Source organism: Microtus ochrogaster, chromosome 6 (genome assembly GCF_000317375.1).
Source record: "Microtus ochrogaster isolate Prairie Vole_2 chromosome 6, MicOch1.0, whole genome shotgun sequence".
Lineage (NCBI taxonomy): Eukaryota > Metazoa > Chordata > Mammalia > Rodentia > Cricetidae > Microtus > Microtus ochrogaster.
Window position 1 is genome coordinate 4,205,174 of NC_022013.1, and position 13,706 is coordinate 4,218,879.

Consider the following 13,706-nt stretch of genomic DNA (forward strand, 5'->3'; position numbering starts at 1 on the left):
ACATCTCCAGGGCTAAGATTCCATGCATGCACCTGTGGAGATTTAGCCATCGTGTTGTTTGGATCACCATGATTGCTTTTAATTTTTTAAAGAAATCTTACCAAGTGTAGTGAGTTACTTAGCTTAAACACACACACACACACACACACACACACACACACACACACACACCCCTTGTCAAGAATCCATGATTGTTGTCCATGAGTGTGATTTGCTTTTATGTACTGCAACCCTTGATGCTTATGACATAGACTGCCGTTTAGTATAAATATTTCCCTCATTTTCCTGATCACAAGTCAGTACTCCCGTTGTTGAAATTCTGCTGTACTTTTCTTAGATAACCTATTAACCGGACCACTCTTTGTATCTATCCAACTGGAGTGTCCTTTGCTCAAAAATGCTTGCGACAAAAGGTATTTCAGACATTGACATTTTTCAGATTTTTGGAATTTTTCCACAGACTTTACCAGTTAAGAGCGTCTAATCTAAAGTAGTCTAGACTCGGAAGTTGTTAGATTTTGGATGTTTTGACTGGGGAGGTTTACCTTATATTCAGAGAGATGTATTTTATACAAATGAACATAGTTGATATCTGCCCCCCCCCACACACACACACTGCCTGAAATGTGTTGGCTTGCCAGGGCTGCCAACATGGTTTCTCAGACAAGGAACCTTAAACAGCAGCAATGGATTGCCTTACAGTCCTACAGCGCTGACTCATGCCAAGTGCTTTTGGAATGTGCTCTGTACCTCTTGCTGAGTTCCTGAAGAATTGTTTGCAGTCTCTGCTCTTGATAAGCTGTGTAAGAACCACTCCAGTGCAAATACACTTCTTTATGTGCCATTGGCGTCCGAGCTTGATTAACATTCATCCTAAGGACTTTGTTCCAACATGGTCACTTCAGTAGTGTTTTGTCTCAAAACAGGTGAACTTTGAGGTCCTACAGTTAAGATTTCAAATCAGAATTGTTGTTTTCATTGTAATATTTCAGTCAATGACACCAATATGGACACACTGTACCTTTTTGGGATGGGATGCTTCAGGGTTCTGAGTGGACTTTTAGTCTCTGCTGAATCTTCCAGAGTGTATCAGGGTACCTCCAGCTCAGCAGGCAGCATACTCCAGCCGTGAATTGACAGTATTCCCAGTCTGGCCTAAACATGTCTGCTTTTCTGAGAATTCACTCTTAGGCTCATGGCTCACTATGGAGAGAATTCAGTGCACAGTCTCTGGTTACTGTCTGTGCCAGAGAAGGGAGGGAGTTCAGTGAGTGCACAGTCTCTGCTTTCTGTCTGTGCCAGCGGAAGGAGTTCAGTGCACAGTCTCTGGTTACTGTCCATCAGAATTTCAGTTGATGTCCTGAAGCCTTTTCATTTCCAAACTCACAAGCCTCCTTGTCCTGAGGCTACACAGATGGTTTGAATCTCTGCATAGACCCCCATCTCGGGGCCTTCAATCAAAACGTAGCCAGAATGAAATTTCAAGGCCATTGATAGTTGAAAGCCATGGCGAACTCAATTAATTGTCACATAAGGGCTGTGTTCATGTGTGAGAAGACAGCATGAGTTTTTTGTGAAGAAGCCCATTCTTTATTCAGCTACATACAACCCATCAATCTGCATATCGCCGGGACAAATGAAAAATGACCGACCATCAAAGGACACAGTTTTATTAACTATGTTGGATTTCTTTTGAGTAGAGTTTCAATATTCAAAAGAAATAAGATACAGGAAGAGGTAGGAAATTTCAAGGTTTTTTTCTAATAATTGAACATAAAAACAAACCCTTGTCTACAAACAGCATTTTTCAGAAGTAAAAGTTAATTCAAGAAACTAATTGGCTCTCCAACGCTTTATAAATTATATATCTCAAGGAACTCTGTTTGAAGTCATTGGCCAGAGTTTGCCCTCAAGGGGAGACAGTTTAAGAGTTAATACAAGTAATTTGTATCTCCAAGTGCAGATGAGTTTGCTCTTGAGCGCATTTTGCAGAGTTATTGATAGGAGGTGTTTGGGGCTGCACTCTGCCCCAGAGAGAGATGGGGAGAGAAGAGGATGATCTTGCTTCAGTTCATGATTGTGTTAACACAGGAGGCTTTTTTACTTTATCAAACACTTCGGCATAAGAAGCACAAGTTTTTTTCTAGGGAAAGATAATAGTTACAAGTGAAAAAGAGAAGGAGAAGATGCAGACGGACAAATTGGTGCATCTTTAGAAAGGGACCATCAGGTATGCAGGTGGTACCTAGGATTAACGAAATGCTACGTGCATAGGCTTTTTCTTCTTGTGTGCTCACATTGGCACAATTGTCAAAATTTGGAGCATGGGGTTAACTTACTTGATGGCTAATGAGCTTCCAGGATCCTCTTGCCTAAACCCCATTCCACCCACAGTATAAGGGTTATAGACAGCTTTTTATGGATGCTGTGGATATAAACTGCTGGGCAAGCACTTGACCTCTAAGCCTGGAGAAACCTGATGGTTGCCATTCTTTGCATGGAACCAACGTCTGATATTGAATATGGGTGAAGGTAGCTTGTAATATGGTCTTGTGCCTGGAAGACCACCTTTGCTCTGAATGGCAATCATTTATTCATTGTAGTGTGCTTATGTTCTGCGCACCCAAATCATGTAGTCTTAACCGTCTAGCATCTCACAGCCTATTACAGAAGAGAAATAGATAAGCAGAAAGTGCTAATATCATAGATGGTACAGTGGAGGACTGGGTGAATGAGCTAATAAATGCAAGTGTAGATGTCATTTGCATCTTGGAATGAATATATGGCAAAGGATATGTGTGTGTGCATGTGTTCGTATGCGCACATGCGTGTACACACACACACATAGAGGCTAGAGGACAATCTCAGCTGTCATTTCTCAGGCACTATGCACCTTGTCCTGTTATTTTGGAAATGGTCTGTCACTGGCTTGCAGCTTGCAGAGTTGGCTTTTGGCAAGTGAGTGAGCTCCAGGTATCCATCTATCTCTGTCTCCAGGGTTGGGATTTGCAAATGTGTGTTCCCGTATCCAGTTTTGTTTAGATGGGTTCTGGAGAGCAAACCTAGGTCCTTGCGTACCAAATGAACTCTCTATGTAGCTGTAAGGAGAATTGTGTTAGGTTGCTATTAAAAGGCAGTCTACTAAGTTGTAGATTCCTGTTTTTGTTGTTTTGATTTATCTGTGTACTGCAACACAGAAAATTCTTTGGGAGGAAACATCTCTTGATTTGGGAAGAATGGAAGCTACAACTTTACCAGCAAACACAATGCCGTAAATTCTTTTTGCTCCTGAAATCAGAATCTTGAAATCAACTTGTTGAGTTGCCCAGTGTCTGGTGCACAATGTTTGTGAAAGTCCACGGATTTGAAACACTCTCTCCACTTACTGGCTTTTCATATCATAAATCTGAAGAGAGTCTCCCAGCATGGAATGAAGGAGTGATTTACAGTACTTTAAAGCAGTCAGGAAAGTAAGAAATTGAAAAAGAATGTCTGTGGAGTTTTCTTTGGTCTGTGTTGTGCTTTATAAAAGTTTGTTGAAAATCTGTTCTCCCCTTACGTGTCTGGAGAGGTTCATAATGAGATGAAGTACTGTGGAAAGGCTAATTAATTTAGCCTGACTCAGGGAAAGCCGCCACTGGTCTCCCCATCTGCCCAAGCGACAGGTGCGCCTGCCTCTTGGCATTGTCCTGCCCTCTGCAGCGGGTGACTCCCCAGGATGCCTGTGTGTCGAGATAATGGTCCTTGAACTCCTCCGGAGAACAAACCTGTTCTCTCTTCACACATACCAGATCGCCACCGGGCTTCTATTATTGGGGCTCCTATTCTTGGGCCTCGGCTAGAAACACGGCTGGGTGATGAATTGAACCTTTCCCCCCAAGATTTTAGAGCATAACACCCTGCCTCAAGTCACAGATGAAAACAGTCATTTATCTAATTTCCCTCTAGGCATTTGGCAGCATCTTCCTGGGGAAAATTAGGAAGGAGTGTTGATTGAAACAAAGCCCATGACTGAGCATGTGTGCATGTGGGGGAGTGGATTTGCATTTTGCTTCTACGCTACAGAGTACATTGGCGCTTGGTATTTGGTGGTAGTGGTGGCGGGCGTGGTATTGGTGATGCTGGTGGTGGCTGCGATTGGTGTGTGTGTGTGTGTGTGTGTGTGTGTGTGTGTGTGAGAGAGAGAGAGAGAGAGAGAGAGAGAGAGAGAGAGAGAGAGGAGGGGGAGGAGCTGGTCAACCTAACCTCAGGTGTTCTTCCTCGGGGGCTGTCCGCCTTGGATTTTGAGACAGGCTCTCTCGCTGCCCTGGATTTCTTCAAGCAGACTAGGCTGGCTGAAGAGTGAGCCGCAGTTATTCACCTGACTCCGTATCCCAGCACTGGCTTTGCAAATGCATCCCACCATATCTAGCTCTTTATGTAGGCTCCGGGATAAAGCTTGGGTCCTCATGCTGGCAAAGCAAGCATTTTACCAACTGAGCCGTTTCCCCAGCCTTAGTGTCTTCTTAGTAAAATCTATTAAGTCTTTGGGTTTGGCTCATGTTCAACTGGTCTCCAATGCATTGTCTCCTGTTTCTCACGGTATTTCAGAGGGAGTGTTCATATAAGTGGTGGGTATGAAAATACTGTTGCTGACGCGTTTTATTTTCCCTGAATGTACATTCATTGGTATTTTATGTTTTGGACAAAATGCTATTTAAACAGCTGAGAAGAAGGGGTATGAGGTTCTTTTTTCAGCCTATGTGGACATCTTATATGTTGCCTTGCATACATGAGGACCTTCAGTTTCCAGAAACAATCAGAAAACAGATGTGGGACTGTGTGCTGTAGACACAAGTCGTGGTGGGCAGAGTCAGTGGTAGTCAAGTAGCCTCACCCGCTCCACAAGTCTTCAGATCAACAAGAAACTGTCTCGAGGGTACCACTCTTTCCCCATGGGGAAATCTTGCTGGATGAGTCATGGTGACTTTTGTAGGCTTTCCAGCTGGAAAAGACCAGTGATTGCTTTTTCCCCTCGGCAGCTTGTATCACAGCCTAGGATACCGTGAGAGCTAGTCCTCAGAGAAGAGGCCTCCAACTCAATTCCTGCTCAATTCCTCCAAATTCCTCAGTCTGAAGAAAGTGTCGTCTTTAGCAATAGAGTTCTTACCTTTGCATTCTGAGAGGCAGCCTAGGGCTATAGGAATAGCCTGTATTGTTTGGGGAGTTTCTCAGATCCCACTGGTGTGTTTGACACAGAAGGAGTTGGAACAGGGGTGAGGGTGGCAGAAGAGATGGAAATAACATAGAGTACTCATTGATGAAATTCTAAAACAATTTTACAATAAAATAGAAGAATAAGGTATATGGTATCTTGAGAAGTGGCATCTGAGGTTGACCTCTGATTCCTAAATGTTCAAGAACACACACACACTCAAACATACAAGAATACACACACACTCAAAAACACAACACATACACACTCAAACACACAAGAACACACACACTCAAACACACACAAGAACACACACACTCAAACACACACAAGAACACACACAAACACACACACAAGCACATAAGAACACACAAACAGATGCACATACACAGGCTTAAATGTGATTTCAAATAAATATTTATATTGGCTAATTTATAAGTTTGGTAAAAAAAATAATGATCATATTTAAGCTTTTGATTAGTGGGAGACAAGGCATTTGTCCTGCCTAATCGAGCATCCCATGTTTTCACACAACTCATGGGCATTGGGCATTTCTGTGAGTTCGTCTCAGGGCTCTTTGTTATTTCTGAGGATATATAGGGCTAAACTCCTTAGGCTGTGTGATATTGTGTACCCCTTTCTTCTTGTTCCATCACAGTAGCGGCTTGTCAGAGGCTACCCCACGTGACACCACAGTATCACAGAAGCAAAGATGGGAGTGGAGGGCTCTTGTTCTTATTAGCCAAGCATGGATGCTGTTTGCTAAAGGATAAACTGTGCCACTCCTTTTTTGTCTTAAAAATCTCTGATTATAGGTGCTACAGAGGTGGTTTAGTGATTAAAAATGTGCACTGTTCTTGCAGAGATCCTGAGTTCAACTCCTAGCACTCTTATTGGGTGATCCCCCCTCACTACCTGTTGCTCCAGCTCTAGGGGATCTGATGCCCTCTGGCTTATGTCATCATCCACATGCACAGAGCCTCAAAAATCTCTGCTTAAAACTAATAATGATATGTGTATATTAACCCCTAATAGAATTATAATTTTGCTTTATTGATTTTGAGACTATGTATCCCCAAAATGACCTCTGACTACTGACCATTCTGTCTTTACCTCCAAAGTGTTAGTATTGCAGATGTGTCTCACCATGCCTGTTTTAGGTGGCTCTGTTGATGGAACCCAGGGCTTTGTCCAAGCGGGGCAAGTACTCTGTTGTCTGAGCTCTACCCCAAATGCCTTATCATTCATTGTGCAATCTAGTTTTCCATGCTGGTGTGCTCTGGCATGTTAGGTGTTCTTTCTGGTTGTATGCTTCATATGCGCTGAATTTATGCCTGTTTATTTGTGTTTATTTCCCAATACTATAGCTAATAGCAGACCTAGAACAAACTATTAGCATTTGCTGAATGAGCTAGAATTTTTTTTTATTTATCATTAGATTTTGTAGTCTGTTGCAGGGCTATTCCAGGTAGATTAAAGACACACCTTGTCCTAGTTTCATTTCTGTTGCTGTGCTAAAATGCCCCACAACAATCAATTTAGGGAGTAAGCAGTATATTGGGCTTACAATTCTAGTTCGAAGTCCATCCTAGCAGAGAGAAGCAGCAATACCCATCACCCCTGCAGTCAAAATCAGAGGAAAACATTCATGCATACTCACTTGCTTCTACTAAAGTTTTCTACTCTTGCATAGTATAGGACCCTCTGCCTAGGGAATGGTTTCACTCACAGTAGGCTGAGATGTCTTATATCAGTAACTTAACTAATACAACCCTCCACATATATGCCTACCGACCAAAACTGGTTATTTGACAATCCCTTATTGAGACTCTTCCTAGATGTTTCTAGGCTGTGTCAGGTTGATAATGCTAACCATCAGGGGCATATATGTTAGGTTGCTTACGCATTATGATGTTTTAAATACCTTGGGATGTAAGGACTGAAACTGAACTCCCAAACCAATATGAACCTGTATGTGCAGGGGAGAGTATTGCAGGATGTTTTGCCACAGTGAAAGAAACTGGCTTTGGATCTGCAAGATCATTAATATTTTTAAATTTTATTGTTGACAACATGTACAAGCACACGTACCTATTACTGCTTACTTTTTCTTGAAAAAGTGAACTAGCAATCATACATGTTATCTGATATTTCCTGTAGGCAGAAGTTTTGTCCTGCCTGGTCCTGTTCAGTTCCAACAAAACACACAGAGGCTTATATTATTTACAAATTGTTTGTCCTATTAGTTTAGGATTATTATTAACTAGCTCTTACAATTTTAATTAACCCATAATTCTGGTCTTATTAGCCACGTGGCTTGGTACCTTTTATCAGTGAGGCATTCTCATCCTGCTTCCTCTGTGTCTGGTGTCTTCAGATTGAGCCTTTCCTCTTCACAGAACTTTCTTAGTCTGGTCACCCCGCCTATACTTCCTCCCTGACTACTGGGCAATCAGCATTTTATTAAACCAATACAAGTGACAAATCTTTACAGGGCACAAGAGCATTATCCCACACCAGTTTCCACCAAAGCACAGAGTCTGTAACACATTGCAGCATTGTAACATTGTAACACTGAGTTTGTAGTAGTTTGCTTGATATAAGGTAGCAGGGCTCATTCAGCTACACCCTGTCTATGCATCCACAGTATGGAACTGTTTGTAAAGATTTAACAGTAAGTACAAGCATTAGCTCACAGCTTCCTTTGAACTTTTGCTGCCTTGCCTCAGGGCACTTTCATGGGGCACTATCTTCCCAATGAATAGCAGAAGATATGACAGCTTCCATTCTATCTGCTCAGTATGTACAGGAGTCATGGGTCTCTTTTAGAGAAGCTAATGAGTATCTTATTATTTCTAGAAAAAAATCTGTGATCAATTCTGATGTAGCAGAAGGCCCCGTGAAACTCCTAGTTTGTGTTCTCCTTCCAACTTACAGCCCCTTAGCTAGGAGGCTTCTCTTTGGGAGTGTTTTCTAAATACTGAAGTCTTGTAGGTATTTTCAGGATTTTTACAAATGTCAGTGGTTTCTTTGGGGGACATTTCTTGCAGATCAGTGGTACTCTGAAGATCTACAGTTCACATTAAAAGAAAATTCATCATTCTTTATTTTGGGTTGGAACCAGAGAAAGATGCTGGGTGCCCTTATAGATCATTTTCTTTCTTATTTTCTTGACACAGGGTCTGTCACTGAACTTAGAGCTAGGCTGGTAGCCAGGCAGCCCCACCTATTTTCTTATCTCTGTCCCCCAAAGCACTGGGGTGACAGGCACATGAGTGGCCATGCCTAGCTTTTGACATGGGTGTTAGAGATTGAAATTGTCCTCATGCTTGCATAGTGAGCGCTCTTGAACACTGAACCATCTCCCCAGAGGTTGTTTTGAAGGCATTTAGCAACCGGAGGCTTATTCTTCATTTGGATATAAAATGGGATAAAGAGTGAGGATCTTTTTCTTCCTGAGAGTTAAATATTCTCTTTCATGGAACTGAAAGGGGAGTGAGTACTGTGTCTGATTTGTTGTGTTTTTGATATTGTGTTTAGTCCCTGTTCTGGAGCTAAGGATCCATGGCTTTTGATCACATATCCCCAGGCATTGGTTTTGTAATCATAAACACAGTACCCGCCTCATAATGAGCTCCCAACTTTGCAGCAGAACAAAATAGGGATGCGATGCATCGTGAAATTGCAGTTGTCTGCAGTCAGCGGGAGAACTAAACTCTTCAGATGGGTGCCTGAATGTACATTTGCTGTGCGGAGCTTGAAAGGCAAGCGGTCTTTGTTTGTTTATTTATTTATTTTACACACAACTGTTTGCAAGAACCTTCAATTAGCATGAAAAAGAAGCTGGTCCCAGCTTCACAGCCAGTTTGGAACTACATATTGGAAGGTATGGTGTGCCAGGATATCCAGGACAAGCTGGATTATTGATGAAAGAGGCTGAGCAGTTTGTTCTGATATCCTGATTGCATTTATTACTTGATCCCACAAGCATTAATATGTAGAAAGAGTGAAGACTGTACCACAAATGCTATTTCCTCTTCCACAACTTGATAATGTCCTTTGAGTAGTGGCAGTGTTTTTCATGGGTATATCAGGATTTACTATTCCTGGGACACTCATCTTTTGATGCTTCTCATTCATTAAGTTCTAAATCAATGTATTAATTAATTAAAACTCTACCATCCATGGCTAAATCTGAATTCTAACATTGCCTGTCTGGAGTAACTTTCCCTTTTTCCTGGATCAGGATTTAGTATTCCTGTGAATATCTTTTGGTGCTTCTCATTCATTAAGTTCTAAATTAATGTATTAATTAATTAAAATGCCACCATCCATGACTGAATCTGAATTCTAACTGCCTGTCTGCAGTAACTTTCCCTTTTTCCTGGAGTTCTTGTTTGCCTACATATTGTGTCTTCATCTCTAATTTTGCGTCATGGTTGCTCTAACTCGTATGTGGTTCTCAGTACCTGCAAACACATGGGCTATTTTGATGCAACACCCCTTCTTTTTGTACTTATTTACATGTGATATCTGTACATGTGTATGCCCCGCCAAAAGAGGATGTTTCTTGTCCTGTTCTATCATTTTCTGCCTTGATCTCTGAGACAGGGCCTTTCACTCAGCCTGGATCTAGGACGGCGGACAACACACCCCAGGAATCTTCCTACCTCTGCCCACTGTGGAACTGGAGTTACAAACGTGTCTATCAATGCTAGAGATTTGAACCTGGGTCTTTATGCTTACCTAGCAAGTACCTTTCCCACCGAGCCATTTCTCCAGCTCTGTAACATTGGCACTCTGTGGGGACATCATTTTGGCTTGGATTCCCAGTAGCTCTTCTTCAGAGGCTTCATTTTTTTCTAGTAACATTTTTATTAACTCTTCGAACATTTCATAAATGTGTTCAATGTTGTTGATCACATTCACAACCCCCCAGTTCCCACCCTGACTTGTCCAAGGCCCACGCCCCCAGAAGCTCTTAGCTCCCTGCTTTGAGTCCTTCTTAAAATGCTTGCAACACTCAGACTTCATCAGCGATGTCTCTTGGTACAGTAAGTGGTGGTCAGTGGACAAAGTCAAGTTGGTCAAAGCACAGAGAATTAGAGTCAGCGGAATACTGAACCACATTGGGAAATATCTATCTATCTATCTATCTATCTATCTATCTATCTATCTATCTATCTATCTATCTATCTATCTATCATCTATCTCTCTCTCATCTATCTATCTATCTATCTATCTATCTATCTATCTATCTATCTATCTATCTATCTATCTATCTATCATCTATCTATCCACCCATCCTTTCCATTTGTCCATCTGTCCATCCAGCATATCTCTCTCTCTCTCTCTCTCTCTCTCTCTCTCTCTCTCTCTCTCACACACACACACACACACACACACACACACACACACACACACACACGAGGCTCAGGGTTCATTGTAGAGGAGGGGAAAGAAAACTGTAATAGTAAAAGGCCAAGGAGGACCAGAGCAAAACAAGGTTTTGTGGACCTGACAACCTGGCAAAACTGCTGGGCTTATGAGCTCACAGGAGCTGTGATTGTCTATACAAGAAGTGAGCACAATTGATAAGCCAGCTAACATTCCAGCATGCTGGGGGGAGAGCATTCGTCAGAACCATTGACGGTCAATAGAGTCATTGACAGTTGATGGCTTCTGGGGTTCATAGCACCACACCCAACTTTCCTCATAAGTTCTGGAATTTCAATTCAGGTCCTCAAGATTGTAAAACAAGCACTTTATTGACTGGGTCCCTCCTTAGCCTGGAAAGTTGTTTTTTTTTTCTTTCTTTGTTTTGGGCAGCCAGGTTTGTCACAATCCTTGGAAGAAAGAAATCCTCTCATCAACCTGGGGATGGAGCATTCCCCTCTGCATTCACTTGCAGATGTTGCATAAGAGGGATGAATGCCACTCAGATACTTCATCTCACTGTGGGGGAGGGATCTCTGGGGAAGCTGTCACTGAGACCTGGAGCTGGCTAGAAGCTTCTTCCCTTGATGTCACCTGTTCACGGCTTAAAAATTTGAAAAGCCGTCCAGAATGCATGCATTATGACAAGCATTCTTAACATTTCATTAGATATTTTATACATCGGAAGTGTAATTAGTTATGATGAATATAAGATGAATCTCGTTATGAAGTATGAATACTAAACTTGAGTGAGCGAGTCTTTATTGTGTGTTTGCATGTGTTCACATGGAGGCCAAAGGCTGGCGTCCAGGAGCCGGGTCTCTGTTCCGCCCGTGGATCCCACAGGTCTCAGATCCATGGATCGCAGGTCCCGGGCTTTCCCAGAAAGCACCTTTACCTTCTCAGCCATCTCACTGACTTACGATCTGATCTTGAAATCTGTATTTTAGTAAATTTCCTAAGCCTTGAGAATATGCAGAGTTTTAAATTTAGACTTTGATGTGAGGAAACTCGGCATTTGATGCTGTCACAGCCCACCTCAGATCTCAGCTGTCCCCTTAGCCTTGTGACCTTCAGTTTCCACCTCTGTAGACTGAGTAGCCGTCAGGCTCATAGAATGGACAAAAATGTCCAATAGACTTCATTTTTCACAGCAAGCTTGCAAATGATTTTCTGTTTTCTCAAGAGTGGTGTAGAGTTATGGTTTGTTTGCTGTTTAAAATTCAGCCTGGTTATAGAAGGAAACGAGCAAACAATTAAAAAAATATAACTAAAATCAATACTAATGAAATAGCCTCAGAAATGTAAGTGACAAAGGATATATGCAAATGAGGTTAGTTGGGCACCGCTTAACCTGGTGTTCAATATTTATCCCTCTATTATGAGCTCCAGAGCAAAGGAGTCAGCGTCATGAAGCTGGATTGAGACGATGCCCCCGTGACCAATCACTTTAAATATTTAATATTAAATATGGTTGAGGGAAGGAGGTAAGTACAGGATGGGTCACTCTAGAGGTTTCAAAAGAATGTTTCCCAGCTATGCGCTGCTGTCTCAGCCCCGGGAATAGTTACCTAATCACATGTTTCTGTCTCTCCAGGGAGAAGTTGGCTGTGGCCAGGCTGCAGAGAGAAGTTGCTCAAAGGACAAACCAAGGGGCCATGGTGAGTCTTGGCTTGTCGCTCTTCCTGTGAGTCTCCAGTCCTGACTGCTCAGGCTTCAAAACCATCCAGTTCCAGCAGAGTGTGTCAAAGCCAAATATTTGCTTATAGCCAACTCCATGATTGTGCCGTTGGTAAATTCATGTATTTACTTCAGTTTAGCGAGCTCTGCCGTGAAGGTGAGAGAGATGTAGACAGAGGGATGCAGACAGATGGGCAGACCCTGAGACGAGATTTCAAAGACTATCCAAATGCTCAAAGTGTGAAAGACTATGTTTGAAGAATCTTGATTGGATGGTCAGACTTCCATCTGCCAGTGCCAAGTCTGCAAATGTACAAATTTAGATATTTAGATAAGGACATTTCAGTGTAATTCAGTCCTCTCAGTTATTTGAAGGTAAATGAAGCAGATTACAGAAAGAACCCTGGGGGGGGGGGGGTGTTCCTAACGTAATTCCCTTTTATTTTCTCCCTCCCTAGTATCTACAGGGTGTTCTACCCTGTACATTCCAGCTTGACTTCTTGAGAACACTGATGTTTCCTTGTGTTTCTGAATGGCTCAAAAGAATCAATACACTTTATTTTTGTCCACCTGAACTTCATATTATAGACCATTGTCTTTGGTAGAGTGTCTGCTCAGGTGCTACTGTAACATCCGAGGTGACCGTCTGGGTCCTTCGGGAGCTTGTGCGTGTGAATTAACTGCCTTTGCAATCTCTGAGAAGGAAATCTAACACCAGCCTTATTTTGCTCCTCTTCTGACAAGACAGGGGCAGGTGTGTGAGTTTTCCTCTTCTAACAAGACAGGGCCAGGTGTGTGAGATTTTAGCAGAAGAATCTGTTCTCTATGAAAAGGAAGTGGCATCTCTGTTTGCAGCCCCCGAAGGCTGCTTCAGTCTGATTCCATGAGACTAATGACAGTTCATCCACCAGAGGAAGGAGGAAGTCTGTGAAAGTCGCTGGCCCTGTCCTTCTCCTGATGGGGAATGCAGGAGGCTGGGACTACAGGCTAGATGCTGAATGCATCTGAAGGGCACAGGGGACCAGAAACCAGCTGGCATATTTTAGGAAGGCAAATCACACTTTATGTAAGAGTCAGAACACGGAGAGAGCCTGCAAATGTTCAGACAATTTGAGGCAGCCATGCAGGAGCCTCTTTAAGCAATGACATGGAAACAAGCCGGAAAAGCGCAAAGGTCTGAGTGGTAAGCTACATCTTCTCTTTTGTACTGCTCCCTCCAGAAAGACAGCTCCGTGCTTGAGATAGGGTCTCTCACTGACCTGGAGATCACCCAGTAGGCCAGACTAGCTGTCCAGCAAGCTCCAGAGTTCTGTCTACCCCCATCTCCCAAGCCCCAGGGATTATAAACACAGACCACCACGTCTGGTATTATAGACAGGTCCCGGGGTAGAACTCA

At 42.6% G+C, this 13,706-nt stretch overlaps 1 protein-coding gene across 1 annotated transcript in view; it reads left to right on the forward strand.

Moving 5' to 3' along the window:
• Positions 1-13,706, forward strand: part of Nckap5 (NCK associated protein 5) — a 648,901-nt gene that overhangs the window by 59,455 nt on the left and 575,740 nt on the right. Inside the window, exon 3 of the mRNA XM_026779774.1 lies at positions 12,228-12,291. Within this exon, the coding sequence (XP_026635575.1) occupies positions 12,228-12,291 (64 nt within the window). The remainder of the gene's footprint in view (positions 1-12,227; positions 12,292-13,706) is intronic.